The 16,760-nt window shown below is 36.0% G+C and overlaps 1 protein-coding gene across 2 annotated transcripts in view; it reads left to right on the forward strand.

The window, feature by feature from the left end:
* LOC149089463 (uncharacterized) overlaps positions 1-16,760 on the forward strand; it is a 171,705-nt gene that overhangs the window by 124,255 nt on the left and 30,690 nt on the right. For both annotated transcript variants that reach the window (XM_089238742.1, XM_089238746.1), the window contains 3 exons: positions 2,032-2,138; positions 8,720-8,765; positions 16,364-16,464. In XM_089238742.1, coding sequence (XP_089094868.1) covers positions 2,032-2,138; positions 8,720-8,765; positions 16,364-16,464 — 254 coding nt within the window. The remainder of the gene's footprint in view (positions 1-2,031; positions 2,139-8,719; positions 8,766-16,363; positions 16,465-16,760) is intronic.

Here is a 16,760-nt window from a genome sequence, read left to right on the forward strand (position 1 = left end):
TATCGATATATAAGTTTGGAGGTTTAAAGAGGCATTCTTTTATAATTTGTATTTTAAGAAAATATTTTGTAATTATAAGAAAGTATAATATACTGAATAGTTTTAACTGATTCAAATTGCAACATTGAAATAATTGAAACAAAATATCTTCACATAAGTGAAGGCATCAAACTGACTGGTCAGGTTTTTCGCTGCAGGTCCCGCGGACCATCACAATTTTTTTCTCGGGAGTCCGATTGTTTAATAGCTGTTCTCGGACCACCAATGAATTTGAACACTGTTAAGTATGCTAACATCTTGTTTCATGCTGTAATTTTTTTTGTTACTCTTTTAAATCTTGCACATGTAATCAAAATGTTCGGTATTCTACTAATTTTTCTATTTAACTCATCTAATCTTTGTAAACAAATGTGCTCATCATCTGACACATTTGCAATAAACCAAGATTTACTGTAGCAAAAGCAAACAAAGTGTGAACTATCTTAATTCAGTTCGTAAAATAGAAAGCATCCTGAGGTGCTGAGAATAGACGAGGTTCAAATTAGCCAATTCAGTCAGTACTTTGAGTCTAGATATTTAAGAATTTTCTGGAATTTTTTACTTTAATTTCTCAGCATGTGGTAAAATAAGGATATTCCGGCATGCTGATCTCCCTCGCTGTTTCTCAGCATGCCGGTTAAATACTGTAGCATGAAAGTTTGTTGAGCCGATATTTTGGATAAGCCACGATTTGTATTAGCAAAGCAAACATAAAGTGTGAACTATGTGAATGTAGTTCATAAAACAGAAAAGATCTGAAGTAAGAGGTTTAAATCACCCAATTCAATTTGATTCTTAAGAGTCCTGATATTCAAGAATTATCCAAGATCTGTTACTCGAATTTCCTGGCATGCTGCTTAATGTGGAGGAATATGGTATTATTTTCAATTAACACTTGGGGCATGGAATTCAAGGCTTTATACAAAAGCAGTTCACCGGTTTTTTGTTGCTCAACTTATTTCAACATTACCATCGTGCTAAACTGAAAGCATGTAATAGATCTTTCAGCAGATGCAAAAGTATATATTTTTTGTCTTTTGCATCACAACTCTTTAATTAAAATGTGTCATCCACCAATCTGAAGGAAGCTTTAGGACACAATGTTTCCCCCAAAGATGAAATCATGGAGTGAACCTGCCTTAGCTGAAAATTTCATGATTTATTTATACTAAAAGCACTAAAATATTTTTCATTTTGAAACATACAAGCCTTTTCTGTTTTAAAGTGTTGTCAATTTGCTTACACAAAGTTGGGAAAAGTTCCCTCTGTTGTAATGCATTAAAAATACTCGGTGCAGTTTAACTTTCTATATTTTCCTTGAAGTATTTTTATACACGAGGAAATCTGTAAATAGAACAGCTATCCTTCTGCACTGTATCTAATTATAGCATTCAAGTCTAATTTATCAGATATGTATTTCTTTTAATAGAGAAATTTATGACCTTACCGCATCACAATAAAATGCATACTATAATTATATTCAAGTAAAAATAACCTGGTAAAGAAAAATAGAGAAAAATGTGAATTTAAATTTCTGGATTTAAATCAAGTGATCTAAATATTGATTTTAATCATTTATTTTGCTTACTTCTATTTAGTTTAATTTTATGGTAAAATACGTGTATTGCACATTGACAAAATTGATGGGTGGTTAAATAGAGGGGAGGGGGGGGGGGGGTACTCTCATATGGATTTTTCCCATATTTATCAAACTAACAAGCAATATTTGGATATTATTTTCTGGTGGTGATAAATGTAATGAAATTCAAATTTACTGAGGCAATCAGTTTAAATCCATAATCACTGGTTTTTTACTTTTATTGTAGCATATATTTTGATTTGTATCAGAATTTCAATAAGCATATGTACTCTTTGTTAAATAAGTTTCAGAAATTAGCTAAATTAAGTTATGAAGGTATGAACTTGAAAATGAAAGCCAAAAAATTTTTCCTTTGGCAAATTTAAATAATTTTTTTTTTGGTTTCTTTGCAGGAAGAATACATTGATCCAGAAATTACATTGATTAACAAACCATCACCAAACAGTTGTATTGTAATGGAAGAGCTCACACCTAAAAAACCTATTACAGAAACAAAAAAGTATGATAAGTATCCCCCCTAATCATAAAAAAATTCTCTGATAATTTATCATTTGTTAATGCAAAATATTTGGCATGAAATGTATTTTTAGATGCAGCAGATGTCAATTCTTTTTCGACAACCCCCCCCCCCCCCTCCACTGTCAGCAAAGTCCTCATCAAAGGAGGTATTTTGAAGACTTGTCAGTAGGATGGAGGAATTAGTTCAGGTGCCCACAAACTAGGGAAAGGTTTTTCTCGTTTTTCACGTTCCTGGTAAACATGGCATTAAGAATATTTGATATGTTTACAAAGGGGGGTTATGGCAATTTACTACCTAGTGAGTTGTTCCGGAAGCGTACGTGTGTATACCTAACAGTCTGATTGCGTATCTAGTGTTTTGTCTGATTTTTCAGTGCGGCCATCTGTATTTCAGAAGTGAAGTATGATGATTGAATATTTGTATCGTTTGTAGGACTGTTGGGAATGTTTTAACGGGGAGATTGGCTCGCATATGTGCCTCAAAGTTGATAACCACAGAAAACCAACTTCAGCTGGCCATCACTACTTCGTTAGTGGAGTTCAAACCTGGGACCTTGCGATAAGAGTCTGTCACCATGGTCACTCGACCACCACAGTAGCATAAGCCTTTGTTGACCCTCTCGTCCCATCATCAGAAGTCAGCAAACTAATATTTTAATTTTGCTTTGCTTCCTTAAATTTTAAAACCGGGGGGGGGGGTCTTTGCTCCCTCCTCATTTATACTCTTAATCAGGGGTTTTCGGAGTGGTGATGTCCCGTTTCATCTTTTCCCGATTCATCCTTAGGTCGAAATACATATACAGTGCCGTCTTAATGCATGGGCGCACCCGGGAACGGTCCGGGGGCCTCAAGAGAAGAGGGGCCTCACAAAAATGAGATATGGTTGAAATTTCCTAGAATTTACCTGTTAGGGCCTCAGAAAAACCACTTGGCCCGGGGGCCCATGATGCTCTTAAGACGGCCCTGTATATATATATATATATATATTAACTGAAGAGCCAAAAAAACTGGTACAGGCATGCGTATGCCAATAAAGAGATATGGAACCAATCAGAGTACGGCGCTGCGGTCGGCAACGCCTGTATAACGCAACAAGTGTCTGGCATAGTTGTTAGATCGGTTACTGCTGCTACAATGGCAGGTTATCGAGATTTAAGTGAGTTTGAACGTGGTGTTATAGTCGGCGCACAAGAGATGGGACATAGCGTCTCCGAGGTAGCGATGAAATTTAGATTTTCATGTACGACCATTTCACGAGTGTACCGTGAATATCGGGAATCCGGTAAAAAATTAAATCTACGACATCGCTGCGGCCGGAAAAAGATCATGCAAGAACGGGACCAACGATGACTGACGAGAATCATTAAACGTGACAGACGTGCAACCCTTCCGCAAATTGCTGCAGATTTCAATGCTGGGTCATCAACAAGTGTCAGCGTGCGAACCATTCAACGAAACATCATCGATATGGGCTTTTGGAGCCACTCGTGTACCCTTGATGACTGCACGACACAAAGCTTTACGCCTCGCCTGGGCCCGACAACACCGACATTGGACTGTTGAGGACTAGAAACACGTTGCCTGGTCTGACGAGTCTCGGTTCCAATTGCTTCGAGCTGATGGACGTGTACGGGTATGGAGACAACCTCATGAATCCATGAACCCTACATGTCAACAGGGGACTGTTCAAGCTGGTGGAGCCTCTGTGATGGTATGGGGCGTGTGCAGTTGGGATATGGGACCCCTGATACGTCTAGATACGACTCTGACAGGTAACAGGTACGTAAGCATCCTGTCTGATCACCTGCACCCATTCATGTCCATTGTGCATTCCGACAGACAATTTCAGCAGGACAATGCGACACCCCACACGTCCAGAATTGCTGCAAAGTGGCTCCAGGAACACTCTTCTGACTTTAGACACTTCCGCTGGCCACCTAAATCCCCAGACATGAACATATCTGGGATGCCTTGCAACGTGCTGTTCAGAAGAGATCTCCACCCCCCCCCCCCTACTCCTACGGATTTATGGACAGCCCTGCAGGATTCATGGTGTCAATTACCTCCAGCAATACTTCAGACATTAGTCGAGTCCATACCACGTCATGTTGCGGCACTTCTGCAGTCTCGCGGGTTGCCCTACACGATATTAGGCAGGTGACCAGTTTTTTTGGCTCTTCAGTGTATAATGGAAATGGTAACTTCTGTTAGAAAACACTCCTATTTCTTGGAAAACATTTGATAATTTTGGGAGACTGTAATATGCTTCTGTGTAGTAATACGTATTTTTGTTCGCAATTTAGCAATATATATTTTTTTTCAACTGCAGAGGTTTTCATTCAGTGTAGAGATGGTCACCAGCAAAAAGAAACACGTTTTTATTTGAACATAAAAATGGAGTTCATGGAGGTGTAATAACGCAAAATTTAAATGTTACTTAAATTTAGAATCTTTCTTTCACAAACGTTATTGGTTGTTGATCTCATTGTCACTGTTTTTTAAAAAAGGAATGCAATTTCCCAATTTTTATTTTAAATACAGCAAAACGTCACTACAACGATACTTGATATAACAATATCTTTTACTACGATAAATCCGTCTATAACCATATTTTTAGGAGATTTTTGAAACTGCTATAAAAAACAATATTTGTTTATATTTTTCTCAAAATCATTTTGAATTAAATTTTAACTTTGTCTCGTCACTTGTTTTCGTTAAGGCAACTGATAACATCAACATCTTGCACTAAAAAACCACCAAAAACTATAGAAAGCTATCACTACTTTTTGTGTACGACACAAAAGTGCAATGCTTAAACTTCTTCGCAGGGACAAAGCATTTTAGTGATTTTTTATAATAAATTAATCAATTACAATTTTTTGCAGTGAATAAATACATAAAAGCACATTTTCTGATGGTATTAATAATGTCAATGTAGAAAAGACGAGAACACCACCACAAATTTGATCACACGTAAGGACAATTTTGCCTCTGGATATAATGATAATCCGTCTACAATGATATTTTTCTTGTTCCGCAGAATATCATTATATCGTGGTTTCGTTATATCATTATTTTCATTTTGTCAAAAGTAAGGCCCCCTTAAACATGGAGCAGGTCCGGATCCGCATCATGCCTTTTCACATGAGCACATATTTGCAGGCCCGCATCTTTAAACTCATTTTGTTTTCACCACACTGTATGTGGATAGCACATTGTTTTTATATAGTATTTAATTTTTTAAAGTTTTATTTTATTATTTAAGAATAAAATTGTGAAGTATGGACCAGGGTTTAAACTGGATGAAAAATTCCTTTTGCTGAAAAGCGACAATGAGGGGGGGGGGGGGAGAAAGGAAGCTTTAGCAAAATGCTACAATGCTAATGTAATGATTGATGGTTGAATGTCTACTCATTTCTTACCTCCTGTACATATTTTTTGCGAAAGTGGTTACTACTTTTCCACATTCTATGATTTTCTTTTGCATTTTGCAAAAAATGCGACCATAGCTTAAACCTGGTATAGACAAAAGCAAGGTTATACCTGTACTTAAAATACTCTTAAAATATTTTAATATAAATTGGCGGCAGGCATTACACATGCTAATGTTTTTCCACTAAAATGCTTTTTTCTGAAAACTGATTTTTTTTTTTTAAATAAGGAACATTTTTTCTCAAACATCACTCATTTAAATGTCTTGAGACTCTGTGTGTCTCTCAACACTATGTTGTTACATACCTTAAACACGGATGACTTTGTGAAAAGGTTCCGACTATGCGCCATTCAGATTTTAGGATGCAAGTGCTTCCGGGAGCGTATGGAGGAACAATCGATTTCAAAACTTTTCATGCCAATTGAGGAGCTGTAGGTGACTCACCGACAGCATTTATTGCATCATCTGCTGTCAGTTGTTGTCTAGAGAATTTTTTAGGTTATATTGTGATTTACACGAAATTTTTCAAATGCACATAAACCTCTCCTGGTGCAGACAGTGTGTGTTTCTTGGACATTAGGTAATTTAATATTTCTATATAGAAGTTATTTATACGATAAGAAATACCTATTTGAATTGTAAAAATACTGGATTTTGGCAGAAATATGACGCATGAAAAAAAAAAATGGTGATTCAGGTGGTGACTTTGTACCACCTGTTTTTTCAGAGTATTTGTCCCTTTTTCATTAGTTTGTTATTGTCCTAGCACGTGCGGAAGCTGGGTGGTCACAACCCTACCGCAATTACTCAAATGAAATACTTGAAGAGGCACTTAGTGTGATAAGAAACAAACAGATACTTACTATTTTTGATCATATTGGAGACGCGTGTCTAAGGGCCATGAAGAAAGTTGGCAAATTTTACTCATGGCTTGACCCAGCTGATGAAATTTGGTATCTGAGGTGCCGAATTAGGTTTTCTGAACAATGTTTGGCAGTAGGCAAGAAGGCAGATAGAATGCTCAGTTTCATTCTTAAAAAGGTCACTTTCTGTTCTCGTAAAGTGATCTTTCCACTTTTCAGGGGCTTAGTTAGTCCTGGACTCAGGGTATGATTTAAAAAAAAAAATCACATTTTTGACTTAACAAGTTTTGGACAAGTTTTTGATTTAAATCAGATTTTTTTTTATTTTAACTAAATGACTGCTTATTAATTAAAACAAACCTTGTTAATCATTAAGAATGCATATTTTCATATTGCCTAACTGCTTTTTTCTCCTAATTGTTCGAAGTTTATTAAACATTAATGGACAAACTACAAACGAACTAGAAGAAAAAAATATGAACACCAAAAATCTGTGTTTATGTAACATGAAAGGTCGAGGAGCCCAAATTAACTTCATGGAATAAAATTTTTCTTGTGAAGTGCTTTTATTCATGGTCTCCCCTTCTATTAAAGTGAATGCATGGTGGCAAATCAGTATTACACGTATGGTGCAGGTATCTCAATTCAATGGATGAACAACCAAAGGGCCATTCAGCATCAACTAAATAAAAAAAATTCTATTGACAAGATTGTGTTTCTTGCACAATTTGTAGATATGTTTTGGACTTGCATGATGTTGCTTAATAGTTTACACATTTTTATTCTTTCACAGATTTAATGCATTTTATTTAAAAAAAAAGCATACTCAAAATTTTAATATGAAAAGTAAAGTTGAAAGCCAATGATATTTATGTTGGTACAATATTGATTATTATTTTGATTCAGCAATTAGGGCATAGAATTCAAAGCTTTATACAAAAAATAATAATTCCTCTGTTTTTTTAATCAGGAGAACCCTAGTGCCCCATTGTAATGCATTGAAAATAGTTAGTGCAGTTTAGCTAAGTTTAGCACCCTATATTTTTCTGCAATTTTTTCTCATGCACAAAATCTAAAACTAGGGCAGCTTTCTTTCTGCACTGTATCTAGAAATTCAGTTCAAGTCTATATTTGCCCCAAAGATCTTTTAGGTGTACTTCTTTTAATCACGAACTTTGGCACATATCAGCAACATGCATACTACACTAGGGGTTACTTTTACTTCAATATCATTGAAGTTAAATGTAAAGGATAAAAAACAATTTTTTAATTTTGGTATTTAAATCAATTATTATTTTTTTAAATCTGGTGATTTAAATCGTCATACCTGGACTGGAGTATGTCCTAAGGTTTTGGAGACCGTACCTACAGAGGGGCGTAGACTTGGGTGGGGGGGGGGGTGCAGCAAAGAGCTACATGTGCTCTTGTTGGTACACAGGGCTTGAGCTATGAAGAAAGACTGGATTTTTTTAACATGTTTACATTGGAAGAATATGGGGGTGTCGTGGGGATGTGATTAAGGTTTTTAAAATTTTCAAAGGAATGGATAGGATGGACTAGTTATTAATACACCGTCAATCAAGTGTTTCAACAAGGACACCAGTATCGTTTAGTGAGGGACAATTCCAGATTGTGGTGTCATGGGGAATTTTTCTCTAACAGGATTGTGAATGAATGCAATAGCTTACCCCAGGAGTCATGAATTCTACCACAATTGATACATTTAAAAAGAAATGTTTATAATTGGAGGAATCGAGAAGCCATGAATACTTAGATAAGACAACCATGATTTTTTCTTATGGGCAGTGTATTTCATTTTATCATAACTATTAGTTTTATTTTAGTGTATATTAGTTTTTTCGTAATAATTGCTTTTATTTTAGGTCTGTGTTTTTGTTATATTCGACGTTCACATTTTTTATGGGAATTTTTTTTTTTCAGCCACTTCATTGGGCATTTTGCCTGTTGTTGCCTGTATATTTGTATTTGTATAAATAAAAATCACCTGCTTATAATAAATTTGTTATCAATAAAATTCCACTGAAATTAAATAAAAATGAATTGAAAGCAAAATGATAATTATTTTTTATTTGCTTTTATTATTTCAAGGGTACAATCACTTTTTCAGAAAGGATTTCATGATTAATTTTTCTTCTTCTACTTTTTACTTTGTATTAGCTTCATTTTTATTTGCTATAATCTGTGAATATCCTTTATAGAGGTTTTCGTTCTGGTTCTTACTAAGCTTGTTTTGTATTTCTTTAGTGATTTATCAAGACATAATGATAGCAGCATCACCCAAACATCAAGGGTAATTATTTTTCACATTATGATTGCAGAGATTTATTTTTTTCAACCTTAACAAAGAAGAATTAAAAACTAGGAAAGAAAAAAAATTTTGAAGTTTTAAATTGTGAATAAAATATAGGTACAACTTTTTGCTACTCCACTCTACATAATAATTCTGTGAAACCCTATAACAAATGCAGAAGTTGATATACTTTAGAACAAAAGCAGAAAATTCAGGAACTTCCACAGATATTCAGATAAGAGCAGCTGAAGTAACCGTATGGACCAGTCTTAGCTTGTGAAGATTTTTACTTCTCTCTAGATCAGTGGTTCTTAATCTTTTTTTTTGCCATGAACCCCTTGTGTCAGTAAAATGGAGAGCACAGACCCTCTCTCTGAAAATCACTTTTACACACATATAAAATGTAATAAAATAAAACCACAAAACACAGTCATGTAATGAGTGTGTTTCTTCTTCGACACCTTTGAAATGCACAGTAAAACTTGTCTAAAGCAGAATCACAAGGGGCAGTGTATATTTTCAAAGTTGGATATGTTTCTGCATTATCAAAATTTGAAAATCAAAATCATTTTATACTCGGTACATACATATTTATGAATGAAAATCAGTGGCGGTGGTTCCTGAATTAAAATCCGTGAAGACATCAGAAGATGTTTCCAGAACAATAAAAAAATGTGTGTATGAGAGCTATAAATAAAATTAAATCTATGTTATATGTATATTTTAAATACTTTCCACTACGCAGATTATCAGAAGTTGCTTACTCAGTGGATATCTCTAAGGTCCTCCTCACACGGGAAACTAAAGTCGAACTCGAGTTGCCTCAACTTGAACGATTTGAGTCACCCATTATCCCTCATACTGCACTACTAAAAAAAACATTCAAAGCCCTGGAAAATTAGTAAAAACAGCATAGTCTACAGTTCTACTTTTTATCTTCAGGTACTATCATGTTAACAGGGATTGGAAAAATTGAAATTTATCAAAAATAAATAAAAATCATTACAAAGAAATAAGTAAAATAATTTCTATTACATGTGAAATTGCTACAGAATTTCAGCGGACAGGTGAAATTTTATACAGAAATTTCTTTATTTAAATTCATATCATTTTGAAATGACAATAAAATGGTAAAATTTTATCATTTTTTAGTATAATTTCATTTGTTTTGAGTGATTTCAGTGGAAAAAAAAATCTTCACGAGATGAAACGGCGAAAGCTAGGGTTCCGGTTCAGGCAAAAAAATTAACTGTAGCCAAAACTAGAGAAACAACATGATTTGTTGGTTATGTTTCAGGGAATGTTTTTCCCTGACTCCCACACACAGATGTGCATGTACAGACATTCCAAGCAGGGGGAAAACCAGGGAATATATCCCTATAGAACATATCTATAGGACATGTCCCTGTAGAACATATCTCCTGATGCCAGTAGAAAAAATTCCATGTTTCCAAATGCAATATTCACTGAGATATTTGAATTAGAAAAACAAAGGAAATTTGGGGAAAAAAAACAGCCTTAAATGCGGGTAAAATAAGTTTTTCCCACATTTACAGCTTTTTCCCAACTTTCCTCCATTTTTGAATTCAAATATCTCAGTGAATATTGCACTTGGAGACTTGGAATTTTTCCCATTGGCGTCAGGAGATACAGGGCAATAGCTTTCTAATTGGGTTTTGGGGCACACAGGGCTGTATAAGAAGTTAATTTCTTCATTTTTTCATGTATACACCCCCTCAAATAAATTGTGAGGTTTTAAGTAACTCAGCACATCATTTGAAAACTGTTTGTAATTGAAAGTATGTTTCGAAAGTCAGCTGTTAGCGCTGTACAAACAATTTGGGACAGCCTGTGTACTATTTTTTTTCACTCAAACATTTCAAATATTTCTTTCCATTTCTGCGTTGGGCACATTCCACTTCATGTAAAACAAATAACATTGCAACATCCGTAACTATAAAATTTGTTCACATTCAACAAGTTTCCGCCTTATTCAGGTTGTGCGTAGGACAAATGTATATGTTACTACATTTAGTTAACTTCAATTTATTTCAAACATTTCAGTGCGAACATAGTTAAGTTGCTTAGCGAAAAACATTTACTGAATATCAGGATTATTATCCTTAATGATCGAAAAACTGCTGCTGTTTATCTTGAAGGAGAATATTGTATTGCGTGTGTGTGGTACTGTCTCAAGTGCAACACGCATGTCACGCTGTACATCGATTGCAATATTTTGTTTTGATTGATGCAAGCATTGAAAATCCTAATTTACATAGATATGCAGTTACAAATGGAATCAAATGCTCCAATACTCACTTTACAGGATGGGGGAATAATTGTCTCATGCTGCACCATAAAGCTTTTTAAATCATATTCCAATCGTGGAAGGTCTTTGGCTCTGAGGTAGATTAGTTCATCTTTTGCTGAATCAGCATCTTCGACAATGCTGTTTATATTAAATAGGAAAAGATTACTTATCCATGTTTCTATTTAAGGGCCATCAAAGTTAAAATTTCCAAAAGAATACCGTAAGATTTTTAAGTGTTTGCAAGAAACTTTTTTTTTTAAAGCAGCTGAGAGAGCATTTTGCATCCCAATTCCATCTCGACATAACACTTCCTCCAACATAGGAAAGTTAGCTGGAATTTTGGTCACTACTCTATTTTTCTGTATTGGTACCTTCCCCAAAAAGCATGCAATATTTTAGAAGCATCCATAATGGTCACTTCACGAACTTGAATGGAAATATTTATTTCATTCATATGGTGAAAAATATCTTACAGGAAAGCCAAACCATGAATAAAATCTTGTTTTCTAAAATGCTGCAAGAATGGGATATTTCTTTCAGAAGTGAAGTGAGTGAAGAGTGATTATTGAATATTTGTAGTGTTTGTAGGCCTGTTGCTTTCTGTGGCTAGATTTTTTAACAGAGAGATCGGCTTGCATTTTCACCTCAAAGTTGGGAACCACAGAAAGCCAACTTCAGCTGACCACCACTGCGGCAACAGTGGGGCTCGAACCCTGGTCCTAGCGATGCGAGTCTGTCGCTATGACCACTTGATCACCACAGCGGCAGAGAAGCACCTCATATTCTGCTCCCATATCTTGACAAAAGCTTTTAAAAATTTGATGATTCAAAGACCTGCTTTTGATATAGTTAATAACTTTTATGGCTATTGACAAAATTTCTTTCATAGTTGGTGGAAGAGTCTTTGTTGTCAGTGCATATCTGCAAAAAGCAACGAGTGACAATGACTTGAAGAGCTTCTTTTTTCACTAAAGTAGCGAAACCAGATGCATTTACCAAGTAACTCAGAAGCTCCATCAGTACAAATTGATTTAAGTTTCACTTTCCAATCAAAACTTTGTAAAAAAATGTTTTTATAATATTGAAAACATTGATAGCCTTTGCAGTTCCCAAAAGATACTCGTGGAATAAGAATTCTACTTTCATGTGACTCTAACATGCACATAGCAAGCAAAAACAAGAAGCTGGCAACATTGAGAGATGTCTGTAGTTTCATCCAACTGCATACTGAAGGGAAATGACACAGCTGCCAATTTTTTGATGATTTGCTTTTAAATATTAAAAGTTATTCTACAATAAATCACATTTGACTGTAAAACAGCTTCCAGTTTTTTTTTCTGTTCGAGTCCACAGACCAATTGGACCATTTCTAGTGAGCATGGCTTCACCAAAGTTTCTCCAATAGAGTAGGGTTTTTTGTTTGGTGATCCAGTAAGCAACTTTGTAGGATGCTTTAAGAAAAGGGTTTCACAAACTTGCAATCTCAAGTTTTGGAATATTCCTGCTTTTTCGAACTGAGCCTTTTTTCACGAAGGAAAAAAACTCTAATTTTTAGATGCTTGTTCCATATGGATGGCCGTGAAATGTTCTTTCAGCTTTGCTGGGGCTTCATGCTACCGTTTGCAAAATTTTTTCCACAGGAAAAACCTGTGACATCTGAGTCCTATAGCATTCATTGATGCAAGTAAAATCAAATAATTCATAGCTTTCATCATACTTGCTTAGATTGCTTTTTCTTCAATTAAACAATTGAAAAAAAAAAAGACAAAATCTAGTAAGGATACAACTAAGTAGGCAACTTTGGTGAGTTACCAGGTTACTTGCAACTACTTTGCTCAATAATTCATTTGCTAGATGACAGACCTGAACACCAGATTGGCATCCAGTGACAAATTAGCAAATTAGCAATTTTACTTAATGATAAGGGTACAACTCTTAAGATCACTCCAAAAACTTGTGATTACACATGCTACTAATATGACTGAACAACTTTTTACATTGAAAAAATACGAACACTTAATTTCATTCAGTGTATGCAAAAATGTATTTAGTTGAATTTTCTCTCAATCAAGCTCATGAACCCTGGTTAAGAAACCATGCTCTAAATCATAGTTTCCCAACCTTTTTTGTCCCATCGCCCCCTTCTTCAGATTTTTTTCTCCTATCACCAGGCCTGTCATTGGGGGGGGGGGGCTTTTGAAAATACACTAAAAATGGTATATATACACTATCTACCAATAAGTATTTGGACACCTATGCAAATGACGATATCTGCAGTCCTGAGATACGTCACGCCCTTTGCCGGTATATATCGCGTAGGCAACAACATCGGCATTAGTCGCATGCAAGATGCCTCGCAGTTCAGAGCTCTATGATTTCGAGAAAGGTATAATTATCGGGTATCACAAAAATGACCGATCCTTAAGGGACATATCTAGCGAGCTGAAGTACCCAAAATCGACAGTGGCCTATGTGATTAAGAAGTGGAAGGTGAGCTGTGATTTTCGGAATTTGCCCAGAGTCGGCAGACCAACGAAACTAGGAGATAGAGACAGACGGGTGCTGTCCAGAGAAATTCGGAGGAACCGCACCCAACCGATGGCTCTCATCCCCGAGGAGTTTCAACAGGCATCCGGGAGTATTGTTTCAATGAATACCATCCGTAAGGAAGCACATCTGATTGGTTTTCATGGTCGTGCTGCTGCCCATAAGCCTTTGATCACAAAGTCCAACCGCGTTGCTCGGTTAATGTGGTGCAAAGCACATCGAAATTGGACCTAGATCAGTGGAAACGGGTTCTTTGGAGCGACGAATCAAGGTTCACCCTCTACCGTTCGGATGGCAGGGTCTGGGTCTGGCGTCTGCCTGGAGAACGTCTCCTGCCAGAATGCATTGTGCCAACAGTCAAGTTCGGCGGAGGTGGAATTATGGTCTAGGGATGTTTCTCCTGGTATGGACTGGGACCCTTGGTCCCCATTCATGGTAAGCTCAACGCCGATGCCTACTGCACTATTTTGGATAACAATGTGCTTCCTACGTTGTGGCAGTTTTATGGGCTGGACCCCTGTTATTTCCAGGACGACAATGCCAGCTGTCATACTGCGAGGTTAACCAAGGCTTGGTATGGTGCCAATGGGGTTCATCGAATGGACTGGCCTGCCCAGAGCCCAGACCTGAACCCTATCGAGAACCTCTGGGATGAGTTGGATTGCCGAATTAAGGGGTGTCCTACCAGTCCAAAATCGGTGAAGGAACTGACATGTCTTCTCCAAGCCGAGTGGAAGAAAATACCACTAGCCATCACACAAGGACTTGTGGAAAGTATGCCCCGGCGGGTTCACGTTGTAATTGCCTCTCGTGGAGGCTCTACCAACTATCGATTTTGAATAAAGTTAGTTTTTCTTTTCTATCACAGGTGTCCAAATACTTATTGGTAGATAGTGTATATACAGGGTGATTATAAAAAAACTATCCCGACATATGGGCCCCTAACTATCATACCATTCACAGAAACTGAATGAAATTTTGGCATAAGGTATTTTGATGTATGTGCTCAAGATTGATATGGAAAACAACAGTGTCACTCTAACAGTTACGGTTACAGTGAGAAAATTTCGAAAATATCAAATGGCAACACCAAGTTTTTTGTATTGGAATGTGATCTCCATTGTGAAAAACCCTAAATAGCGTTCAAACGGCAACTGTAGCATGAAAATCACCGGCGGTAGATAGGCTAAAAGTGAGGACAACCAATAAGGACAGAGAAGCAGCATAAAATAAAGCATTTTATTGTGTTTCACAAATTTTCCACATGGCCTTGTGGAGGACTAATCAGGCTGGGATCTCAGCCGAAGAAACGGTGTGACGAATGAAACAAACATTAATGCTCTGGTGCACGGCAAAGTCCTTTTTACCTTGCCTAGCTCCGGGGATTTTCGTGCTACAGGTGCCATTCCAACGCTATTTAGTGTTTTTCAGTATGGAGATCGCATTCCAATACAAAAAACTTGGTGTTGCCATTTGATATTTTCGAAATTTTCTCACTGTAAACGTAACTGTTAGAGTGACACTGTTGTTTTCCATATCATTCTTGAGCGCATACCTCAAAATACCTTATGCCAAAATTTCATTCAGTTTCTGTGAATGGAATGATAGTTAGGAGCCCATATGTCGGGATAGTTTTTTATAATCACCCCATATATATACATACATTGAGTACACATGCTTTGCCGCCGCCCCCCCCCCCCCTGGAAAAAGTTTAAATGATGGCCCTGCCTATCGCCCCCAACGCAATCTAATCCATAGGATCCTATGTTATATCCATAGCTTCTACCTCCCCCCTGGAACATTTCATCACCCACGTTGGGAATTACTGCTCTAGATGAAGTTGTCATTGTGAAATCACTGTCTTCCTATTCACAAGGAGCTGACAGTGAAAATGAATGCTTGAATTAACTTGGCCCAAGAATGAACGTTTTTTTAGACATAAAATTGAGGTAATGCAATGGTATAGAGGGTGTTGATTTCTTGTCATTTATTAATTGGTCTTGAAAAGCCTAAATATGGGTTACCTCAGAAAAGCCTAAATATGGGTTACCTCAGAGGAATATGAAAAGTATTTTTTGATGAAATGCATAATAAAACTCTCGTGCCAAGGTATGGTAAGTACCTGAATCAAAATAGAAGTTATGTAAAAAAAGTAGCAGAGAGTTATGCCTATATTTTTTGTAATGTTTGAAAAGTTATTTTTTGTATTCTTTGATCTTGCTTTACTAGAGATAAAAATCCATTTTGAAAGCGTAATAAATTCAGTGATTATCCATAATAAGTTAAGTTAAATTTGTTCATATATTGTGAATTTATCACATTTTATTGGTTATTATGTGTAATCTGCAGCTTTTATTAGAAAATATGATGAATCATACATAAGGGAATTACTTGAATTTTGAGAGTATGTATAAAAATAAAATTCAGAGTCTAGGATTACAAACCCTCAATAGAAATGGTGTTTATGTTTGCACTTGTTGAATAGGGAGGAAGCAAATTACATGATTTTTGTTACAAAATATTATGTAATATACATATCGTTTAGGCAAAGCTGATAAGTGGTTGAATGAAGGTTATATTTTCTTATGGTTTTTCTATATTTATAATTTTTCTATATAGTCAAATTTATCACACCTACTGACACAATTGGTGGCTATACATAGCATCTAGTTTATCCCTTTTACTGAAACATACACACTGTTTTATTCATTTTTGATTGGTCTCTGTTTATGCTTAATAGAGAAAACGTAGAGCAGCTGTAATGTCTCAAAGAAAAACTAAGCTGATCATGAGCCCTTATACTACATCTGATGATCTGGAGGATATGAATTTTTCAAAACTGTAAGTTTTTCATCATTTACGTAACAAATTACTAATTTTTCTTGACACAACACAACTACCACATTTTTCAAGACACTATTCTAAAATCACTTCTGTGTTCTGTGACAGAGCCTGGTTGCCTTTTGTTTCCCCCCCCCCCTCTGTATTACATAACAGTATTTGATGCACATCTTCCATATACATAGAACTAAGGGACTAATTGCTTTGCAGATGTGCCACCAAATTGTTTTAGCAACATTATTTCTTATGAATTGTAATACCTCTTTGATGCATCAACAGAATACCCTTCGGAAAAA

The sequence above is a fragment of the Pholcus phalangioides genome, unplaced genomic scaffold, assembly GCF_987345545.1.
Source record: "Pholcus phalangioides strain wild (caught in Gottingen) unplaced genomic scaffold, Ppha-v1.0 ptg000002l_1, whole genome shotgun sequence".
In the NCBI taxonomy this organism is placed as follows: Eukaryota; Metazoa; Arthropoda; class Arachnida; order Araneae; family Pholcidae; genus Pholcus; species Pholcus phalangioides.